At 55.0% G+C, this 22,031-nt stretch overlaps 3 protein-coding genes across 3 annotated transcripts; all 3 read right to left on the bottom strand.

Moving 5' to 3' along the window:
• Window positions 1-587: 587 nt before the first annotated feature.
• Window positions 588-4,058, bottom strand: MET10 (sulfite reductase [NADPH] flavoprotein component; the record flags this gene model as incomplete). Its single annotated transcript, XM_053194913.2, has 1 exon — window positions 588-4,058. One exon carries the CDS (start codon window positions 4,056-4,058, stop codon window positions 588-590), a length of 3,471 nt encoding a protein of 1,156 aa, XP_053047484.1.
• Window positions 4,059-5,808: 1,750 nt separating this feature from the next.
• Window positions 5,809-9,438, bottom strand: N0V96_006442 (uncharacterized protein; the record flags this gene model as incomplete). Its single annotated transcript, XM_053194912.2, has 1 exon — window positions 5,809-9,438. One exon carries the CDS (start codon window positions 9,436-9,438, stop codon window positions 5,809-5,811), a length of 3,630 nt encoding a protein of 1,209 aa, XP_053047483.2.
• A 6,968-nt stretch (window positions 9,439-16,406) lies between these two features.
• On the bottom strand, window positions 16,407-17,549 carry PCL1 (PHO85 cyclin-1; the record flags this gene model as incomplete). The annotated part of the gene is made up of 1 exon (XM_053194911.1): window positions 16,407-17,549. One exon carries the CDS (start codon window positions 17,547-17,549, stop codon window positions 16,407-16,409), a length of 1,143 nt encoding a protein of 380 aa, XP_053047482.1.
• Window positions 17,550-22,031: the final 4,482 nt, after the last annotated feature.

Here is a 22,031-nt window from a genome sequence, read left to right as displayed (position 1 = left end):
GCTTCTTGAGGTATATTACCAAACGAATAAGTATAGAGTAAAGAAGAAAAGGCAGTACTGGTGAACAGGTCTTCGATTATTTGGAGCAACAACACTCGGTAGAGGACAAGAGCCGGCCATACCTCCGGCTCATCCTCTATCGCTCACCAGTATGGACTTGGCTGTTTTGCTTATGACCGTGGTCCGCTCGACCGTGACTCCTACTTTATATACTAGTTAGTACTCAGCGTGCTGGCCTTATTGAGCGGCAGATGATTGTGTCAGTCACTTGACAGGGTAGAGGAATATAACGCTTGAGAGACGATGTCTCGAGGTTTCAAAGGCCGAGAGCGTTGTTTTGAAAGTTTTTGAAAGTATCTTCCGCTGTTGACTGAGATAATGAGTTGTGCTGATCATTCGGACATTCACAACAAGGACAACGGCACATGGCATGAAGTGTAGCAAATGTCTGATGCTTATTCAATATGGCTTAATTGCTCAATCCAGAAAGCTGGCTAGAAACAAGGAGACTTTTCGACGGGACCGTAGCCCTGTTATGTACAAAGGAATATGCCAAACAGATGTCTAGTACACAAGACGCAAAAAAACTAGTACACCTCGAGAACGTAGCGGCCATCCTCCTTGAGCTTCTCAATCTCGTTGCGGGCATTGACCTTTTTGCCGCTCATCTTGGCCTCGACGTTGATGGCCTCCATCAGCACGTCCGTAACGTCAGGCACGGGCCACGTGGGACCGCACAGGTAGAAGCTGCCCTCGTCGCGGATGTACGACTGCACGACGTCGCGCATGGACTCGCGCATGCGGTCCTGGATGTAAATCTTGCGCGGCTGGTCGCGCGAGAAGGCGGCGCCGAGGTGCGTGATGACGCCGGCGTCGACGTAGGCCTCCCACTCCTCGCCGTACAAGTACTCCTCGCGCTGGTGGCGGGAGCCGAGGTACAGCAGAATGGAGCCAATCTCCTCGCCGCGGGCCTTTTGCAGGGCGCGGTACTGGACGAAGGCGCGGAACGGGGCGAGACCGGTGCCGAGGCCGGCCATGATGAGAGGCGCCTTGGAGGAGGTCGGGAGCTTCATGACGGAGGGCTTGACGGAGGCGACGACGGTGGCGCCGACGGGGAGGGCGGAGAGGTAGCGAGTGGCGTGGCCGAAGCGGTTGCGGCCGAGGGGGTCGACCCAGTCGACGACGACAATCATAAGGGCGACCGAGGTCGGGGTCACGGCCTGGGCGGAGGCGATGGAGTACTCGCGGCGCTTGAGCGGGGCGATGATGCGGACGAGATCGTGGAAGGACGGGCGGGCCGAGGGGAACTCCTGGAGGATGTCGACGTAGGTGACAAAGTCGACCTCGGAGCGCTTCTTGAAGTCGGCGGCGCCCTCGGCACCGCCAAGGCTGGCGAGGACGGCCTTTTCGCGCTCGTCGGCGGCGAACTCGGACAGGGCCTCGTAGAAGCGCTTGGGGGGCTTGCCAAGGACGTCAATGTTCTGCTTGAGGGACTGGTAGACGGTGCGGGTCTCGAAGGCGGCGTTGTCCTCGCGGGCGGGCACCTGGACGAGGGCCTCCGGGTCGAGGCCGTACCACTTGATGAAGGCGCTGACCTCCTCGTGGTCGTTTTCGGCGTGGATGCCGAGGGCCTCGCCAATGTCGTAGGTGAGACCAGAGTCGCCGAGGTCGAACTCAATGTGGAAGATGTTGCGGTCGTAGTTACCGGGGGTAAGGCGGCGGTTCTCCTTGACGGTGATGGTGTGGGTCTTGACGGGCAGCTCCGGGCGCAGGGCGCTCTCGGTGCCGTAGGCCTCCTTGAAGGCCAGGCCCTTGGCCGCGGCCTGCCAGTCGACGAGCTGGGAAGTCTCCTCGGCCTCCTCCTTGTCGAAGCCGACAAAGCTGTTGGGCTTGATGGTGGCCGGCAGGGAGCTGACGACGACGTCCTCGGGGAGCTCGGCCCAGGCGGACTGGGGCTCGATCTTGCGCAGGGCCTGGCCGAGGGCCTCCTGGGTCTCGGCGAGGGTGCTAGAGAAGCCCTCGGGCAGGGCGACCTTGGCGACCTCCTCGGCGGTGATGTCGGAGCGGGCGATCTGGAGGAAGGCAAACTCCAAGAGGACCTTGACAGCCTGGGACTCCTTCTCGGCAAAGGCGGAGGCGTCGAGGATGTAAAGCTCGATGGACTTGTCCTGGATCTGCTTGCGCACGACGGGGGAGAGGCGCTTCTCGATGTCCTCCTCCTTAAAGCTGGGGAGGTTCAGAAGAAGCTTACCGCCGGCCTTGACGCTCTTGATGATATCGAGGTCCTTAAGGAGCTTCTCCTCACCCACAGCAACGACATCGGCCTCCTCGACGGCGTAGGGCGCCTCAATGGCCTTCTTGGAGCTGCGGATGTCGGTGCGGACGATACCGCCCTGGAGCAGGTTGTCGAAGGACTCATGGATGTAGACGTTGCTGGTAGACTCGCGGGAGAGCAGGTTGCTGACAACAGCCGGGGAGTCGACGGCAACGGAGTTGTCGACGTCCCAGAAAGTGTACTGGTGCGCCTGAACCAAGGCGGGGAACGGCTTGGACTCGGCCTCGGCGCTAAGGAGCTTGCCAAAGATGTCGGCGACGGTCTGGGGCGTCAGGGCCTCCGAGGCGGAGTACTTGACGTCCGAGACGGTGGGGTCCTGGCGCCACTTTCCAGAGAAGGAGACGGAGGTCAGGACGTCAGTGTAGAGCGCAGACTGCAGGGAAGCGTCGTTGACGGAGAGCTCGTCCTTGACCTGACCCAGGACGGAGATGGACCTGGCGGAAGCGGGGATGCTGGCGAGGAAGGCCTCCTCGACAAAGGGGCGGTAGACGCGGACGTTGATGGCGCCGACCTTTGCGCCGTCGGCGGCCAGGCGGGTAACGACCTGCTTGGCGAGCTGGGTCTCGGCGCTGCCAAAGACGACGAGGACGGCCTCGGCCTGGTCGTGTCCGTGATACTCGAATAGGTTGTAGGCGGTGCCGAGCTCGTTATTGAACAGTCTGAGGAGCTCCACGACCTTGCCGGCGTCGTCGAGTCTCTTGTTCAGGGACTGGACCTCGCTGGAAATCTTCTTGTAGGTCTCGGCGACGCCCTTCTTGTTGAGAGCGTCCGAGGCCTTGAGAGTCTGCTTGGCGAGCTTGACGCCGTCCTCGACTCCCAGGTTGGGGGTGAGGGCGGTCATGAGAGTGGCCAGGAGGGCGGTGTGCTGGCTCTCGTGGTCCTCGGTAGGGTCGAGGTGCTTATTGAAGACATCCAACAGGCCGGCGACCTTGGAAGAGATTGCGGCCCTCTCAGAGACACCAGTGGACTCGGAGGTGATGTTGTTGTAGAGGTCAGCGATGCCGCTCTGGCTGAGGGCATCAACGACACGGGAGGTCTCGCGGGCGAGTCTAACACCATCGTAGATGTGCAGCGTGGGCATCAGGGCGGCCATGAGGGTGGCGAAGAGTGCCATGTGCTGAGTCTCGTAGGCGCTGGAGCTGGCAACCAAGCCGAGTCCAAGGTCCTCGGCGGTGCGCAGCGCAGTGTCGTAGTCGGAGACGAGGCCGTTTGCGGCATCGTAGTCTAGAGCCGCGACATGGGCGACGAAGGGGGAGGCGACGCCGTACAACAGGCTCAGCTGGTCCAATGCGCCGCGGAGGTTCTTCAAGCTCAGAGTAGGGGCGAGCAGGGTCTGGGGCAGATGTCTCTTGGCCAGGTCAAAATCTGGGCTGAAGATGTAGCCGAGGGCGAGGGCGCCGGCGCCGGTCCTGGTCTGGAGCTGGATGAGGTCGGTGGTCTCGCCGTGGATGTTGTGCTCCTTGGCCTCGGCCCAAGCCTTTGCGGCGACATCGAGGTCGAAGGTAGGAGCGGAGTAGGAGAAGATCTTGTCGGAGAGCAGGAAGGCGACCTGCTGGACGAGCAGCTGGGCCGTCACGTAGGTAGGACCGGAGATGGAGGAGAGAGCCACAGGCTGGCCAAAGGGGAGGGTGGAAGAGACCTTTTTCTGAGGGGCGGACGAGGGCGCCGACTTTGTGTCGACGGCGGCCGCAGAGCCGGTGCTCTCTTGTTGCTTGAACTGCATCTTGGGAGGTTTTGGAGAAGACGAATTGGGAATAAGTACAGCAAAGAATATGTGATTAAAGATGGTCCAAAATACACGGAGGACCAGAAGACAGAGCCTCACCACTCGCAAGAGAATGGTTGCTACTGGGAGACAATCAGGACACTCAAGAGCAAGTTGTACAAGTCACTTGCGTCAACCTGAACGAGAGAGGAGCTTCTTCGTTCTAGGAGGACCTTGGGATTCGTAAGTGAGGAGAGGTAAAAGGGAGAAAAAGAAGAAGTTCAAGAGAGGTTCTCGTCTAAGAAGACTCCGAACAGGTTCCGAGCATATAAAAAAAAATAGTGAGAGAAGGACCGGCAAAGGGGACCCTTTAGCCGGCAGTCACCTTTGGCTCAGCACGGTTAGCTGCTAGCACCGGGAACCGAGAAGCGCACTCCAATGACTCCATTGCAGCAGGCAATAAGAGACTGGCATTTGTCAGGCATCTTTGCTGTCTGGTGTGCAGGCGTATTGCTGTCTGCTTCTTGCTGCTGCTTGTTCGCGTGCGAAACTCGGCGTTTGGAAATTGTTGAAGCTTGGAGAATTGCGACTAGGGGATAATTGCGCCATCGCGCGCCAATGAGCGATCGGGACCCATCTGCAACGGCCCCACATTGCACCATTTCCGATCCACTCGACGTCCCTTCCCTCGCCTTGAGCGGTGCACCCTGGGCCTACCGGTGCACCTCCCGCTTACCAAATCCGCAATCTTTGGTCTGGGCTCAGAATTGCGTGCTCGACCATCCGGAAATGCAAGCCTCTTTCGCCCCAGATACTTACCATTTTACATTCATCAGTGGCGGGCACTCCTCATGCTTTCACTGCCCGTGTCATTGATTCAAGGCTGTCGGCCGGCCTGTCCGGCAATCGGCGGATGCGGTATCCGCTCGGTCACGGCATCGGCTTCCGCTCTCCTTCGTCACCATTCAACTACACTCCATACTTACGTACTCCCATACTCAGTGCTCAGTCCTGTCTTGTCGTCTAGGACTTCTTTTTAACGCAGGATACTATAACATCCTTAAAACGAATTCAAGCCATGTGAATTAAGAGCAATTGCCTGAATGATTGGTCCGAATGCTATCCAGCTGCTCTGTCACTGGAATCTTATACCTGTCGTTCCATGGCCATCTCTATTTTCCGTTTTCGGACTGTCTCCATTTTAATTGTTGTCCGTCCTCTACAAAGGGAGACCGAGATCTTCACCATATTCTCGTCCCAAGGGAAGTGCCCAACCCGTTTCTACATGTAGTTGTTGATGTTATGGGATGACTTTATCTCTCGGGTGATTTTTGTCTTCTGAGTTGGCCAAAAAAACTTTTAAGAAAAAAAATTTGGTTGCATGGGATAAGGGTGGGCTTCGTATCAAACGGTTGTTTTTGCGTGTCCCATGTAACTCTTTACCCAATTCGATCTTTCTTGACAGTCAGTGTGCACGACAGCACACCAATGCTGTCCAGCAAAGGAAGGGAGCTTGAACAGTAATTGTAGTCATTGCTTGGCTCAATGCCTCTAATCATGAGAATAAGGCGGTAGGCTTTTTGAAATAAATCAGAGAGTCAGAGAGCGAGAAGCATCGAGACTTGAGACTCGAGTTGTACACGACATCTCGTCAGGTTTGATACTTTTCATCAATACTGCTCAGCGTTGTTCTTCTCTATCCAGCACATAGGTATCCTCTAGTAACTCAAACAAAGTGGTAATACACGGCACAATCGCCAGGTCCCCTCTACTCAATCTTCTTCGCCCGGAACCCAAGCCACGGCACCTTACTCCTCAACGCCAACGAACTCAGCACGACACTGATACTAGACAGTGCCATCGCGAGACTGGCCCACACGGGATCCAGCCGCACGTGCTGCCGCCCGCCATTCACGACAATCGGGTAGAGACACCCGGCGGCAATGGGGATCGCCAGCAGGTTGTAGATGACGGCCCACCCGAAATTGACCTTGATCCTCCTGAACACGGTCCGGCTGAGCGCGAGCAGCGTCACCACGGCCCGGAGGTCGCTCGTCACCAGCACAAAGTCGGCACTCGAAATGGCCACGTCGCTGCCGCTGCCAATGGCGATGCCCACGTCCGCCTTGGTCAGCGCCGGCGAGTCGTTGATGCCGTCGCCCACCATGGCCACCATGGCGCGCTTCCCCGTGTGCTCATCGCCACCCCCTGCCCGCGCCTTGAGGACCGATTGCAGGTAGGTGATCTTGTCCGCTTTCTCCCAGGGTAGGACCTCGGCCAGCACGTTGTCAGGGTCGATACCCACCAGGTCCGCAACAGCCTTGGCGGTCACAGCGTTGTCTCCCGAGAGCATCCACACGCGGGTGCCCTGCTCGTGGAGGGCCTTGATGATGCGGATCGCCTCGGGCCGGATGGGGTCGGCGATGGAGAGTGCCGCGACGAGGGTCCAGGGGTGGTCGTCTGACGCTGTGGTAGAAGCAGTAGTAGTAGTAGGTCTAGTAGCGACCAAGGCGACCGATTTGGCCTCGCTCTTCCACTTTTGCAGTTGAGACGACACGCCTTCGTCAAAGTGGACAGTGTGATCGCGCATCAGCGACTCGTTGCCAACAATCATGTCAAACGCCTCGTCAGGCTTCGCTCCGCGGGCCGTGGCCTTCATGCCCTTGCCTGGCAGTTCCTGGAGGCTGTCGACGTCAACCCAGGCCTCCGTCTGCGAGGTACAGTAGGAGACAATGGCCTTTGCCACGGGGTGGCTGCTGTTCTCCTCAATCGCTCGCAGAGTGGCCAGAACCATGCCGCGCTCGAGGTTGCTCCCCTCGAGGTAGAGCCCAGCGTCCGTGACCTTTGGCTCGCCGCCGACGGTGAGCGTACCCGTCTTGTCAAAGACAACCACGTCCACGTTGCTGGCCTTTTCAAACGCCTCGCCTCCTCCCTTGGCGAGGATGCCGTGCTTTGCTGCGAGACCGCCGCCAACAAAGATGGCGGTGGGGGCTGCGAGAGCGAGCCCGCAGGGACAGGCGACGACGAAGACAGCAATGGCAAACTGCAGCGCAAAGCCAGCCCATCCGCCCTCTGCATCGAGATAGCCTCTAGGGAGGACGCCAGCGTAGCCGAGAATCAACCACGTGAAAAATGTGATGACGGCAATCAGGGTTATGATGGGAACAAAGTAGGCCGTCAGCACGTCGGCGACGCGCTCCATGGGTGCCCTCTTTGTCTGGCCCTCGCGGACGATGGAGACGATCCGATCCAGCATAGAGGCACCCGCTGCACCTGTGATGCGTACCTGGATCGCGGAATCCTTGTTGACCGTACCTGCGTGGACCTCGTCGCCCGGTGCCTTCTTGATAAGGCGAGACTCGCCCGTCAAGCTAGACTCATCGAAACTGCCTTCGCCCTGCACCACGATTCCATCTGCGGCAGGCGACGCACCGTGAGGCACGCGCACAACGTCTCCGTACTCGAGCATGTCCACGCCAACGACAGTGTCGGTGGTCTTACCAATGGATTCTTTGATGACGAGGATAGCCGTAGTAGGTCGCAGCTTACCCAACATCTCGACCGCGTCGCCAGTCTTCGACTTGCTATACGATTCGATCAGACGGCCCAGAAGCAGAAAAAGGGTCAGAAAGACGACGGAGTCAAAGTAGAACTGCGTGTCGTCAACCTTTGCAGGCCTGTTGATGGCAGCAGCAATCATCTGACCGATGGATGAAACGTAAGCAATGGTCGTCCCGAGGGACATGAGCATATTCATGCTTCCAAACTTGTAGAATCGACGAAGAATGGGCGTCTTGCTGCCCTTACGCCACAAGTTACTAATTTCCTTGATGGCTCTGCTGTGGAAGACGTCGGCCCCAAAGAAGTATACCGGCGTTGCGAGGACGAACAGGGCGATCTGGGCTCGGTTGATGCCCAGAGTCCATGGCTTCATGAGGTAGTGCTTGCCCCTGTCCGTGTCGGGGACCAGACTCATGTAGACAATACCGATGATGAAAGTCGGGATGGCGATGGCAAACGTCAAGTAGACTCTTCTAAGGAGCTGCTGCTGGTGCTTTTGGGTAATGAGTTTTGACCGCTCCTCGAGACTAGGCGGATGGTAAATCGATGCCTTGAAGGCGGGATCGGCGGCATCGATGGCGGATAGGATTTGCCGAATGGTGAACGAAGGCGCGCTGGGCGTGTACTTTACAGTAACGAGTGGCTTCTCGTGAGTGGGTTTGGAAACAACCTTTAGCCGGTGCGTGAAGGAAGTGAGAGAGTGCGTTACTCGACTGGGGCAATGTTGGCAGTAAAGGCCCTTGATCGAAATTTGGACCGTCCTCTCTTGCGCGCCCTTGTTCTCAGTCTTGACCCTTGATACGCTGTCCAGTGTAGCATCATAGCCCATATCTTCAATGGACTGAACAATGTCGTCTTGCTTGCCTTCAACGATAAAGTCAATGGTGGCGTTGTTAGCTACCAAATTCACTGCAACGTTGGAGATGTAGTCCTTCTTATTCAGCTGTTCAGTGATGGTGTTGGCGCAGGAAGCGCAAGTCATGCCGCCAATCGCCACGGTTGCTCGCCATTTCTTTTCGTCGCTTTCGTCTCCGCTTAAGTCATCGCCAGACTCTGCGTATTCCGTAACGCTGTCTAGACTAGCATCGTAGCCCATGTCTTCAATGGCTTCCGCAACCTTTGAAGCATTGGACTTGTCTCTGATGTCAACGGTGGCACTGTTGGTGACAAGGTTGACAGTGGCATTGTCAATCCACTCCTGCTTGTTGAGTTCCTCGCTGATTGTGTTGACGCAGGATGCGCAGGTCATACCACCGACGGAGAGGGTGACTCTCCATTTTGAGCCTCCTGACGCCATTGCTGTAACACTGTCGAGACCATTGTAGAGCGAGCTTCGTACACTATTGACGTGCGAGTTTAATAGGTCTGCGGTTGAAGCGCCGCTATCCTCTGAATCACGGCATTGCTTGCAGTTGAGAAGATGGGCTTCCCGCTGGGCCTCGGGTGAATCAGAAGACCACCTCGGCGCGAAGGAGAGCAGGCCATCGAGGGCGCCGCCGTTGCGAGCGTTGGCGTTGATGTCCATGACACCGGAATCAGGCTGGGTGAAGGTAATGGTGTCCATGTCGAATTCGGTGGCAGCCGTGGTCGTGACACCGCAAATCTCGAAGCCGGCATCTTGAAGTGACTTGGCCATGCACCGGATGGTGATATCCGGGGTTGGCGTGTGCCTGTGTTCAATGGTGACGACGGAGGTAACAATGTTTGGTGAGACCCAGATAACATCGTGACTGGAGGACTCCCGGAGAGCCTGCTGGATGGAAGAGACGCATGATGGGCAGTGCAAGTTGGCGAGTAGAAATGAGGTGGTGATGCGAGGATGCCTTCCGTCGTCCATCGTCACGGACTGTTGGCTTAGAGGCCGGTGTTCCTGCTGGTCGTTGTCGTCGCCGTCCTTTTTGTATTCAAAATGATAGAGCCGGTATAGAGGGATGGTAGATGCTTTGGCAGCCTTGAGTGGAATGCTGAGGGAGCTCACGGGAGGGCGACTTGGACGCGAAAGTTGAAACCAAGGTGTGAGTTTTGCAGCAGCTCAGGCCAGCTTTCGGAGAAAGCTACAGGATTTTCTATATCCGTCCTTGTCTTTTCTCTTATTTGAGATATGCGTGAGAGAGATGAATAGATACGAAGGGCCAATGGAGAAATAAGCGTAAAATTAAGGAATATTGGCAGGATCAAAGGCCGAGTGAACAGCAAATAGATGAGCTTGGGCAGACGATGTTCAGTTTGCTTCAAAGCTCGGTGTCCGAGTTTTTTCTCCAAATGAATGCCGACGCGAGGGATTGATGCCACGTCCCTTTCATGTAGCACTACCCCAAAAAAAAAAACCTGCAGTTGCCGGAAAAGATGAAGTTTTTACGATAATTCTACGAATTATTTTTTTACATTGGCCCCTAGGTTTCTTGATCATTCGGCGTTTGACTTTACTTTTTTAATTACAGCGCGGCAATTGTGCTGCTTTGAAATACTGAACAGAGTGGCTCTTTGCCTCTTTGGGGATGCGCGTTTTGTGCGGTGCAGAATTCTCAGGTATCAGAGTCAGCGACTCACCACTTTTTCTGCAGGAACACGGTGATCGCACTGTCGTACTCGGGTGGACAGAAACTGTGTTGGCACTGTCCGTTCAGGTCCCAAAGATATACGCGTGACGTAATTTGCTCACAATGGGTCCGTCCAGGTTTCATTTGAGTGCCTCAAGGGGCAGGCACCACAGGCACCCGACTTTGACACGCCAAAACCGAGCGCGCCTGCAGTATGGGTATGGAGTATTCGTATATCCAGACTGGAATATACTGGAGACTTCCATTACGGAAGCAATGGAAGGCACAAAGGATACTTGTGTTTCTTCACCTTTCTAATGGAAGCGACAGGGCGCCAGTGGAACCCTGAAAGACTCGGCCATTGGGAAACCACCCTTTAACCTTTTGGATTCACGTCGGGTGACACTGTTTCTTCTTCCAATCTACGACATTCCATCTCCATCTCGCACCGTTATACCACACACCGCTATCAATCGATCTTTACTAGATCTATACATGTTCCATCTTCTATTTTCCAGTGGCAAACCTCGTCGGACAGCGTCTATAGCGTCTCTCCCGCATCGCGCTAGCCGCTAGCCGCTGCAAGATCCACGTGGACCCCGATTTCTAAGCGCAGCTGCAGTTGCTATTGCTCACTCATCCTCGACATGACGCCTCGGCGGATCGCCTCTCAGCTACCCATGTCTGTTCCTGTCGATCTGTCAAGCTGAACTGCAAGACAAGCCGTTGCCAGAGACTAGGTACAATAACCTCCGCCAGCTGGTTCACTCGCGTGCTTGGGTGGAAAAAACAATCCAAAGGGCGCCACCATGAACCTTTGGCAGAACGACGCGTCGGTAATACAGCTTGCGGCGAACACGTTGGTGGAGGCACAATACTATTGCTCAAGGTTGTTTTCATGGCACAAACAAGGGCAACTTCCACCGAACGATATTTCGACTTCGTTCAATACAGACCCGTCAGGAGACTTGGGTGCCTCTATTTTTGCTCGCTGAACATACCACAGAAGGGTTATAATGATCGTGACAAAATCAGCCTCTCGCTTCCTCCAACCACCAGGATCACTGCGCCCCCCATGCGGCCGAAGCTTCGCCTTCCAAAACTGGCCAGCCAGCCATCGCCAACCGTCCAAGCAGACTGCAACGTGCTTCAACGTGCTCCAACGAACAACTCTGGAACAATTTCTACGGCCGTGCAAGATCATTCGGCAAGAGTCGAGACAGGAAAACTTCGGATAGCATGCTGCCGTATCCATTCTGGATGTCGGCGAACAGACGCGGGATGAGCCTTAAGGCTATATCGATATCGGACCAACCGCTTAGGCCGTGTCAGAGGCTTCCAGTTCGAGAGCACCGACCAACACTGCATCTACCCCCTTTGGTGTGTACTTTGCGAAAAGCAATCTCAAGCATGTCCATACTCATCAGAGCTACCTCCTCTGCCGGCTTATGGAAGGGCTTGGAGCGTCATCGCATCCATTACAAGCGCACACAACTCAGCTGAATCCCATGTCAGCGCATCTTTGCGAGTGGGGCAGTGCGGGCTTGTAACGCTGAAAAGTCTACGAGCACCTCAAAGATCAAATGTCCAACTTCCTCGTCTTGGCTTTGCGGCCCTGCCATTGGCAATAATGCGGCGATCGACATACCTAATATTGAAGTTCCAAGTCACGATGCGTGTGGGGCAGGGCTCGATACAGATACTGGGTGCTTAAGGTATTCCTTGGCATCGCCGTGTCAGCCGCGAGCTCCGCTGTGAGCGTCATCAAAAGACTACAGATACTTCAAACGCTACTCAGCCAAGGCCTGGCATATCCAAAGGGACAGTAGGATTGGCATGCCTTTTCTCCTTTCGCCATTTGCCTTTTGCCGAGACCTCCGCCGGCAACTACAATGCTCGCGAGCATCTTGGCGAATAGCCCATGTTTCTGGGCGAGAGCTTGGGGCTGAGGACACGGCGCAGCAACTCCTCAACGGCCGTTAGGTTTGCCGACGCCTTCAAAGTCAACAATGTGGACCGACTCAAAAAGAACACCTAATCACTGACAAACCTACACAGCTCTACCTACCAGCAAGGTGGGAAACGAGGAAAAAGCGAACGGTTGGCCCAAGCCACATCGAATCAACCTTGGTAACCATTTGGATACCCGTCCGGATAGGAGCAGGCACAGTCGATGACGGCAGGCAGACTTTCTTCCCCGTGACTTCGCGGTTCGCCCAGCCGGAGCCCTCGGTCTCGCGACGCGGCCGTGGTTCTGTAGTACGCCAGTGGGATCGCGTGGGGCATGGCCTATCATCTATGGGAGAGCAGCGAGCAGGGTGGCAGGGATGCAAGTCATTTGACCTTGGCGTGAGGCGACCCTTTGCCACGGCCCGTGTCCACGAATCCGGGGGCGGGTTCTCGCGCACCCAGGCCAGGCGTACGCAGTACGCGACAGGCTCACGGCACGCCGCCGCACCGTCGCACATCATCGTTGGGCAAAAGCTGACAGGCGCACTGGACACTTGCTCTTGGTGAACACTGACCAAACCTCAAGGAGACAGCTGACATAGAGTCGATTGGGCAGTGGGCAGTGGGAACCGTCGACTGGGCCCGTTGGCCTGGACCAATATTGCCAGTCATCCGACCGCAAAACTTGGCCCGCCGCCCCCCGACCTCGTGACTCATCTAGTGTCGATTGTTGAACACTCCCCCCAGCCCCTCCGAGCCGGTCTCGAGAGACCCACGCCGACGCCGACCGCCGGCCAGCGGCCAGGCAAGGGATTAAGCTCCGGTCTTTCCAAGTTTACTGGAGCCCAACACTGAACACGAAGCGGAGCACACCCTGCAACTGTCATCCACGTATCCGTATCTTGACCAGGCATGCCTAGGTAGCCTAGGCCAGGGGCAAGGAAGGCCTGGGCCGCCTAGGTCCTTCCTCACGATCGCCATCATGATCTCTGGCAAACAAACCTCATCCACTCGTACGAATAAGGAGTAATTAGGACTGAGTACCTGCACAGTACTCTGTATTAGGAGGAGGAATATCTTCGCGGGGTCGGAGCCTAAAAATCCTGCTTCTTGGCATGCATTCTTCGTTACCTTTTCACCCCACCCCAGCCACACATGCACATCCTAAAGCTCGGCGGAAATCTGAACGGCGTACGATCATCGCTCGCGCACACCCCTCCCCCTCCTCTCCCAATTCCAGATTCCGATCATTGACCGACATTTTCCCCCGATTGCGATTGCAGCCTGAATCCCCCCATTATCCACCAGGATACGCATTCTGCAATGGCCTGGACCTTGTTTTCTTTTTCTCACCTTCTGTCCAAGCTTGTGATAATGATACCTAGAGGCACAGACGGAGATTACCTAGAGAAACGAGGGACGAGAGACGTGGATTTCACTGCATGACAGGGCAAACATACGTGTCTAAAAACTGGGGATGGTTCGGCAAGCAAGACCCCTCCATTCCACGCCTTCTCAGCCAACCCAAGGCAAACCAACAGCAAACTTGGAAGTGTGTTGAAACGCTCTTCTTTTCGCTGTCACCCAACCAAATGTCCCAGATGGCACCTTTTACAGACGTCACTATGTTCTTGGCTTGGACCCCTAAGAATCGAGGAAAAAACCTTTTCGGCGAAGTTTTGGTGGATACTACGTATTTATCCGCCTCACTTTGGGCCATTCCGCCGTTTTATCGCAGATGTCATTGACACATAGGTGCCGTACCCGTGTAACCACATTGTGCGTCACGACACCTCTATGTGCATCGCCCCAAAAACGCTGGTGTAGGGTACCAATTCTCAGAACCGTTGGATACACGGCGGATTCGGAGATAAAGGTAAGCAGGATGGGTGCGAAAGCAAGATGACCAAAATACGACGACAGCCCGTGGGCTGGGTATTTTCACCGGGGGAGGTTTGTCCAAACATCGTGAGCCGCATTTCGATCGAATTTGTCAACCCTCACACACACCCCCTTTGCCCTCGTACTTTTCGGATTCTGGACTTCCTTTCTCTGGAACCGGAATAACGCGGACTCCCAATCACCTCTTTGGTTTCCCAAGCGAGACACCTTTTTCGGGATCCTCCGTGAAGGGTTCAAGAATACCTACCTCCCCTCAACTGACCCAAAGACCCGGAACGATGCCCGACGCTTATTTCGCGGCACCACCGTAGTACCGTAGTACAACGGAATGGTAGCGTCAAATCTAAAGGGGACGGAGAGATGGGGAGGAGGGAGGAAGGAAAAGGAATAGCCTAGATCTAGATTGTGGGCTTGTTGGATTGTTGGAAATCTGTCATGAGCCTGGGCTGTCAGTGTTCATGTCAAATACGGTGCACTATCAAGCGGATTTCAAGGCTAATCAACCATACCCCGCGATATCCAAGGCCTGGACCCCTCCCCCTCCTCCTCCGATCCCACCGCCGGCACCGGCATCGTCGACCGCTATTCTCCGATAGAGAAGGATGGGAGAGGGAGGGGAAATGGGAGTGAATCAAGCCACAAGCCCGTATCCAACCCGATCCAACGAACTTCCAAATCTGTCCTTTCGTTCTTGCTTTCCCTACTTGAATCGGTGAAGAACAAGATCTAGAGGCTTGCGGGCTTGCGGTACACATCTCCTTCCGAAGCCACTACCGCACGTAAACGTCCACACCTCCAGTCCGTCTCCGTCCGTTCGCTACCCCCCCGTACCCGATCTTCCAGCACCGCATTCATCGTCGGTAAAATCCCACAAGTCTCACCATTCCATCCCACCCCAGAATCCCAAATACGGATATCCGGGTACCCTTGGATTGCCGAAATCGTCTACCCAAGAGTCTGGTGTGACGGAAAAAGACCGTTACGATTGCAAAATCTTCGATCCCCCCCATCTTCAAGGTTTGTTATTTTCTCCGAGTCCTGACCGCATCCTTTTGGAATAGACAGGACACACACACCGATACAAGGTTGCAGCATACACAGTAGAAAAGAAAAAAACTCTCTCGTCCGATTCATGCCCCCCAAATACGCTGATTTGCCCTGCCTGTCCTGCGTACTGACGTCGTTTTGGTGCATGTTCATGACTAGAGTAAAACCTGTCGACCTGTAGGTCAACCCGTCAAGGAACAGTAAAAAAGAAGAAAGGGAAAAAAAAGATAAGCTTCTACAATAAGTCATGGCACGTCATGCAATCAGTGCAATCAGGAAAATTGCTTCCTCTTCCCAAAAAAATGACCCGTTCATCTTGAAGAGAGTTAAAAAAAAAATTATAATCAAGAAATGCTCTGGCACTACTGGAGATCAAAAATTGACTACATCACCGACAAAACAAAACAAGACCACAAAGAGTTATCGGAACAATCCCAAGCTGCATGCGATCCTCCCCCCCCGTGACGATGGCCGCGGGCAGACATGAGAGAACACGGTGAAATGACCGGCAGCGTAGCATCGCCTCGTTTACGGGAGAGTACGGGGAAGTCAAGGAAAAAAAATGTCTCGCATTGTCCGCTGAATGCGAAATCCTTCAGTGCTTCTTCCCTCTGCTCACGGTTCACCACCACCAACCACCACCACCCCCACACCGCCGGTTTGGCTGGCTGGCTGGCTGCATTCACCCGTCACGAGGGGCCTCCTCATCAAGACATACATACATACCATACAAGAATAAAATTTTCCATTAGCGCCAACCAAGCCGTTCTGGGGATCCCATGATTCCGGACTCACTCAAAGTCTGGCCCAGGCTGCAAGCAGGAGTCAAGTTCACTATTCGCTGTTCACGATAACCAAAGCGTCGGGAAACTTGAGATGATTGTTTGGAAGCGGGCCAAGGCCCGTTGCTTTCATTTGTAGGGGTATCAAGGGTCGCAATGCGACTTCGATGAGTGACCCGTGGACTGCTGCTAGGCTAAAGTATGTGTGCCAGACTGTCTAAGTCGTGGCTTGCCAGTTTCCCCAATCCTAATCCCACACGACAATCCTCTACCATGCGAGGACGTCAAATGACCCAGAGAAGAATAGAAAAATCATGTTCATGAATGTCCGCCCAACACCGTTCCATATATGCAAATGCCCGAGGATGCTCTATCCTCGATTCGTAGTCCATGTACCACCAGTCCATTACCAACGCCTTCGGACAAAAAGAGAAAGAAAAAGTATGGTGAAATCAAGTCTGTTCCCCCGGATGTCTCTATAGCACAATCTAACACCATGCTTTTTTGGGGGGTGGCTCAAAACGCAAGAAAACTTGTAAAAATGGAGGCTGTGACAAAGGTGAAATTTGTGTTGCGCAGCAGGTTTACCGCACAGTCACGGCGCCGCCGAAGACGCGGCCCCACATCCCGCGGCCCATGCGGGCTCTCTTGGCTTTTGTGCCATCTTGCATGTCGCGGAGCTCCTCAGTACTGATTTCGTAGGGCAAAAGAGGCTTGCGCTTTGGAAGCGTTGATGCAGGCTGCTCAATGTGCACTTCCACTGGCGACTCATACAAGCTACCGTTGGGAACGTACATATACGGCTCGTCGGCGGGGTTGTCGAGAGGCGTGGTGGCACGCGATTGAGACCGGCTCGATGCCACGGAAGGAGCGTAGGAGCTGACAGAGCTGCCGTAGCTGCTGCTGTAGCAGAGGCCAGGAGGGGTGATGGAAGATCCGCTGTAGGTGCGGGCGTGATCGGGCGACTCCAGGCGAGAGCGGGAGCTCGCACGCGATGATGGGGGGCTGGGGTAGGTGTTGTACATCATCTCCTCGTGTCTGCGGCGCATCTCCTCCTCTTGCTTGCGGCGGCGTGCAATGCGGCGAGCATGCTTGGCCTCAATCTCGGCGCGGATGGGAGCCAGGAAAGGGTCAAGCTCGCGGTAAAGGTCCTCCTCAGAGATCCTGAGCTCCCAGTCGAGGAGGAAGAGAAGCTGCTTCTCCATCAGGTTGACTTCCGTTCTGCTGAAGCCAAAGTTGGAGAAATCGTTGTTGACGTGGCTGTAGGTGGCCCAGTGCTTGTTCTTGGGTGAACTGTCGTTGAGGTACTTGGCGGTAAGGATGAGGGCGGCAAGAAAGATGCGGTGTGTTGTGCATCGCAGACCGCGGGCCATGGGCTGAAGGCGGGACTTGAGTCTGGTAAGGTAGACCAGAGTCGACATCAGTGTAGGAACCTGGACGTTGGAGGAAACAACGAGTTGTGTAATGAAGGCCTCGAGGGTGGGCAAGTCGGCGTCTTCGGTGCGAACGGCGCGGGGCTCGGGTGTCCTGGGTGGCGTCGGGGGAAGCTGCTGTTGACGTTGGGCCTCTGCGGAAGCGGGAGGCATCAGAGCACTGTCGCATGAGATGACATTGTAGGCGGCACCGGCCAAGTACGAGATCATGGACTTGCTGACAGGTTGGTAGACAAAGTGGTCGAGGGCGGCGGCGTTGAGCTCGGCCAAGCTGAGATGTGACCGTGACTCCATTGTGTATGTGTAATGTGGTTGAGGGTGAGGTGGTTGGTGGTGATGGTGGTGGTGGTGGGTGATGGAGATGGAGATGATGATTCCAAGTGGAGTCGTGGTACAGTCAAGGGCTCCTTGGTGTAGAAGGAGTGTTCCTTTTGTTAGTTGGTGAAGTTTGGTGAAGAGTGACGAAATAAGAGGAGAGTGACGAGAATGGTAGAAGGGCAGGCTGGGCTGATATATTCAGACGAAAAGGAGGGTACGAGCGTGGTGTGCGGCGAAGTTCATGTGCCTCGTCGCAATTGCTGGGGCCAGCCTCTGGGGATGAGCCTGGTAGAGAGGGATGCGGAACAGCCAGTCGTCAGTGGGTGACGTGCGGTCCACGAGGCTGAGTGGGCAGGTTGTCAGGGGGTCGCTAGTCAAGTGCTAGCGTAGTAGGGGGTTAGTTTTTAAGGGGAGTCTCAGCAGGACGCCGACGGAAGTGCCTGCTGGGGGGGCTTGGATGCTTGGGGTGGGCTGGAATGCTGTAGATCCCAGGGGTGCAGGGGTGTGAAGGCGTACAGGGGAGGGGCGTGCTTGGGTACGGGTGGCAGGGGTGGTTAGGGAGGCGTGGGCAATGGTCCGAATGGAAAAGAGGTGTGTCGATAAACCACCAGCAGAACGGGACAAGAGAGTTGTCCCAAAGAAGCGAGGTCGCAGGGGGGGTAAGCGGACTGGCCGGCAAGGGTCTGGATCTCTAGACTCTCGCGGGTTGCAGACTCGGTGCGAGCGGCTGCAAGTCGGTGGGTTTGCTTTTCTTGCTGCTGTATTTAACCTTCAAATCAGAGATGGTACTGTGGCGCTACCCTCTTGGAGAGTGAGTTCGCGTAAGTCTGCCCAGACGAAAAGAGTGTAATATTGTTGCTTGCGAGGTTCTCGCAAGTGGCCTTGGCGGTGCAAAGATGCTGCGGTCGATGGGACACGGAAACAAGTAAATCTCTTCGGTATCAACGGAGAGATCAAGTCTAGCTACGGAGTCGTCGGTATTGTTGCAATGATTGTGAATGTGCTGGTATAGCGGAATAGAAAACGATTTCGGCGAAGTCGGCGAGTATCCGGCAGGTGGCGATTGGTGAATGAGTAGAATGGTAGACGCCAACGACGTCGGCAAAGAAGGACGAAAGGGCGACTGGCCGAGTGGGTTTCCTGGAAGCTGGAAACAGAGAAGTTGGAGTATGGCGGCTAATAACTTTTGCAATTGTTCAAGGCGACGACAATGGCACTGAACAGACCAAAACCCAAACTTCTGGAAAATGCCCGGTGGCCTATGACGAATGGAGGAATAGGACAACTTTTCAAGGTTCTGCAAACGGACACTGAGAGCCGAGTCAAGTTTGCCAAGCGCTTGGAAGAGTTGCGGGTGAGGAGGTGACGGCGTCAAGTAAATCGACCCGGGGTCGAGTCAGGGATTATTGCGGCCTGTGGTTTTTTGGGTTTGGGTTTAGGAAAAAGGGTCAAGACGGCGATGTGATTTCCTCGTCTCGTCGTAAAATGAGCTTGATGCGTCGAGCACTGTCTAGGACAGATTGAGCCAACGGTCGGCGATTTGAGTTGGATCGGATTGATTAAGCAAGTGACGATTGACGGTTGGGTCGTGCGTCGTGAGTCCAAGGTTACTCGGCAGCGAGCGGGATGAGAGAGTGGGATGGAGTATCCGTGAGGTATCGGTATTAGTTTGCTCTACCTGAAGGCGGTAGAAGCGGCAGGGCGGCGGTGATCCGTTTGAGGATCGAAATTATTGGCAACGACGAGGGCGGACGAATCCAGAGCTTCCGAGCCAGCGGACGGTGTAAGACGAATGTCGATTGTTGATTAATTGCTCTCGGGGCCGCGGGGCGGTTGCGATGCAGTCGGGTGCGCAGCAGAGCAGTGATCTGGTCAGCAGCGACTGTGTGCTTTGTTCGGCCGGGATCCGAAGTCCGAAAACGTGAGAGCGGCGGTCGAAGACGGGAAAATGATTGACACTCCTTTCAACTCGGAGCGAGAGACCAGACTCGAAGGTTTGTCCGGCGTAAAGTGTCGCTGACAGATGAATCAAGTCGATATTGCCGTTACAGGGCAACAAGGTACCGACGTCAAGTTGTTTGGGAATCGGGATGGTCCTGGAAATGGAGACTCTCGATGCAACAAGCAATGTGTCCAGAGAACTGTTCGACTGGACCAGAGTGCTGGGAAAATGGAAATGACGACAGGGCAGCTGTCAAGCAGTGTCCCTAAACGTATAACGTATCCCGTAGAGAAGGTTCGGTAACGTTCAAGGTTGACCACAAAGTGAACCGTGTGTGAGTTCAAAGTTGTATAGTGAGCGAGGCTTTGGCAATGCACTTTTCCGAAGTTGAATCCGCTTTCCACTTCTCAGGGCGATGCGGTGGAGAGTATGGGGTACGTGGGCCGACGGGTCAAAATTGCGCGGAGAGGGAGGTAGCGGGTACTTGATGCCGTTCTCACAAAGTTCTCGACCGTGCAAAGTGTCGGGAGTGCGTCCGGTGGCAGTTGGGTGCGAGGCGGTGCAGGTTGTCTTTCTGCGAATGGAAAGCCGCAAGCAGGGGACGTCCAAGTCGGGCAGTTGGGGTCGACTGGATTGGGTGGATGAGATTGATTGGGGACCACACACGCTATGATGCAGTATGCAGCAGGTGCTTGTCCAAGGGTTCGAGGCTTTCGGGCAGAATCGAAGGCGGAATTGAACACGAGGATCAAAAGTGTCGGTGGTGAAGAGAGTGTGAGTGATTGATTGCTTGACGACTGGTGGTTGGGTTGATGGCTGAAAGAATGCAGGCTGGTGTCTGCCTTTTAATTCAGACTCGTGTGGGCGAAATATCTGACGACGACGACAGGGACGAGACGGAAAGTGACGATCCAAGGAAGATTCAATAGATCCAATAAGGAGTATCGGTTCCAGTTCCAGTTCCAGTTCCAAATCTCTTGATGATGGAGACGGCGGATGGTGGATGTGACCAAAGGGATCAAGATTGGTATTCTCTGGAGGAAAGCCTTGGCAAGTCGGCAGACGGAAAGGCGCTGGCGGCGAGGTGATGGGATGAGAGCGCGCGGGCGGGCAGGAGCGACGCTTGCTTGGTCTGTGTGTGTGTGTGTGTGTATTCGGTGGTGGTGCACAGTTGGAAGGCGCTACTGGCAGCTGTGGGGCGACAGAACCACTGGAATGGGAAAGTCGTTGGCGGGGCCCGAGGGGGGAGGAGCGATGAGCAACTTGGGGATGTACCTCTCGGAGACGCGATGACCAGCAACGGAGGGGTTCGATATTTGAAAGTAAACAAGAAATCCGAGGAAAGTAAATAGAATGGTAAACAATAAGCCCGGCAACTGGAGGAAAAAACAAGTATTGAAGCGATCCGATTCGTATTAACCAGGCCGGCTGTTGATGAAGATGAAATCGGGGAAAGAGACGCGTTCTGCGTTGGTAGATCGGTAGCTTCCGGAGTACCTCCGAGTCGGTGCTGTCTCTGCTCCGTCTCCCTGCTTTCGCTGGTTGATGGATGGTGGTGAAGCCCGGCGGTGGTGCTATTGGATGCGGAGAGGGCTAATGACAAACTGTTGTATTCAATATAACAGCCCTCGAATGCCGGTGATGATGATGCAAGTTGATTTGGAAGGAAAGAAAAGGAGAATCACGTCCGAGCAGATCAAGACTCAAGATTCAAGACTCTTGAGGGAGGAGGACACAGGGATGAAATATAGTGCTGCTAGAGGCGCCGAGATGAGGGATGAGAACGATATATTTACTTTTGCAGGCCCAAATCCCAAGACCCAAAAGTAAGATTGAGACCAGTCATCAAGACCATGACCAAGAACACGGCCCAAATCAAGGTACACGCGCAACGCTGGGCCAGGTTACGGACGGGAGCACGATGCAGGACTGGATCCGCCGGTCCTTGACGGCGGCGACGAACAAGAACGACAACAACCGAGCCGTGAACCACAGTGTAATAGGCCGACCTTCATTTGGGAGTGTCTCACGAAGCCCGTTGACTGGCCATTACAGCTCGATTCAAAACTTCAAGGCCCCTCCCACCTCTCACCCCAGTGCCGCTGCACACCAGAAGCGATGCCATTTCAGCCAGTGGTTGCAGAAACACCAAGACACGATCCCACAAGCAAGGGCCCATGTCTCCCAAAACAAGAAGCAGCAGCTTTTCGTGTCCACCCAGAGCCCCAGACGAGAGACTGCAGCAAAACATGCGCACGTACGAAAGCCAGCGGCGACTCGCCAGTAAGATGATCTGGAGGAAGGTACCTTGGTGCTTGCCTAATCCTGCTCCACTTGAGAAGTACACCTCTGGGCTCGAGGAAAGTGCACCTTGTAGGAACCTTACGAATGGGAGGAGAAGAAGGAAAGGGAGGCACGTAGGCAGACCCACCCCCAGCCATTCGCTGCTTCTTCATCTGTCAGTCAAGTGAGCTGGCGCCTGCACCTCATGCAAGTTGAACACCCTCATTGGCTGC

This window comes from Colletotrichum fioriniae (assembly GCF_027942845.1).
Source record: "Colletotrichum fioriniae strain IMI 355084 chromosome Unknown scaffold_7, whole genome shotgun sequence".
Classification (NCBI taxonomy): domain Eukaryota; kingdom Fungi; phylum Ascomycota; class Sordariomycetes; order Glomerellales; family Glomerellaceae; genus Colletotrichum; species Colletotrichum fioriniae.
Note: the sequence above shows the minus strand (reverse complement) of the source record. Positions and strands in the feature narration are given on the sequence as shown.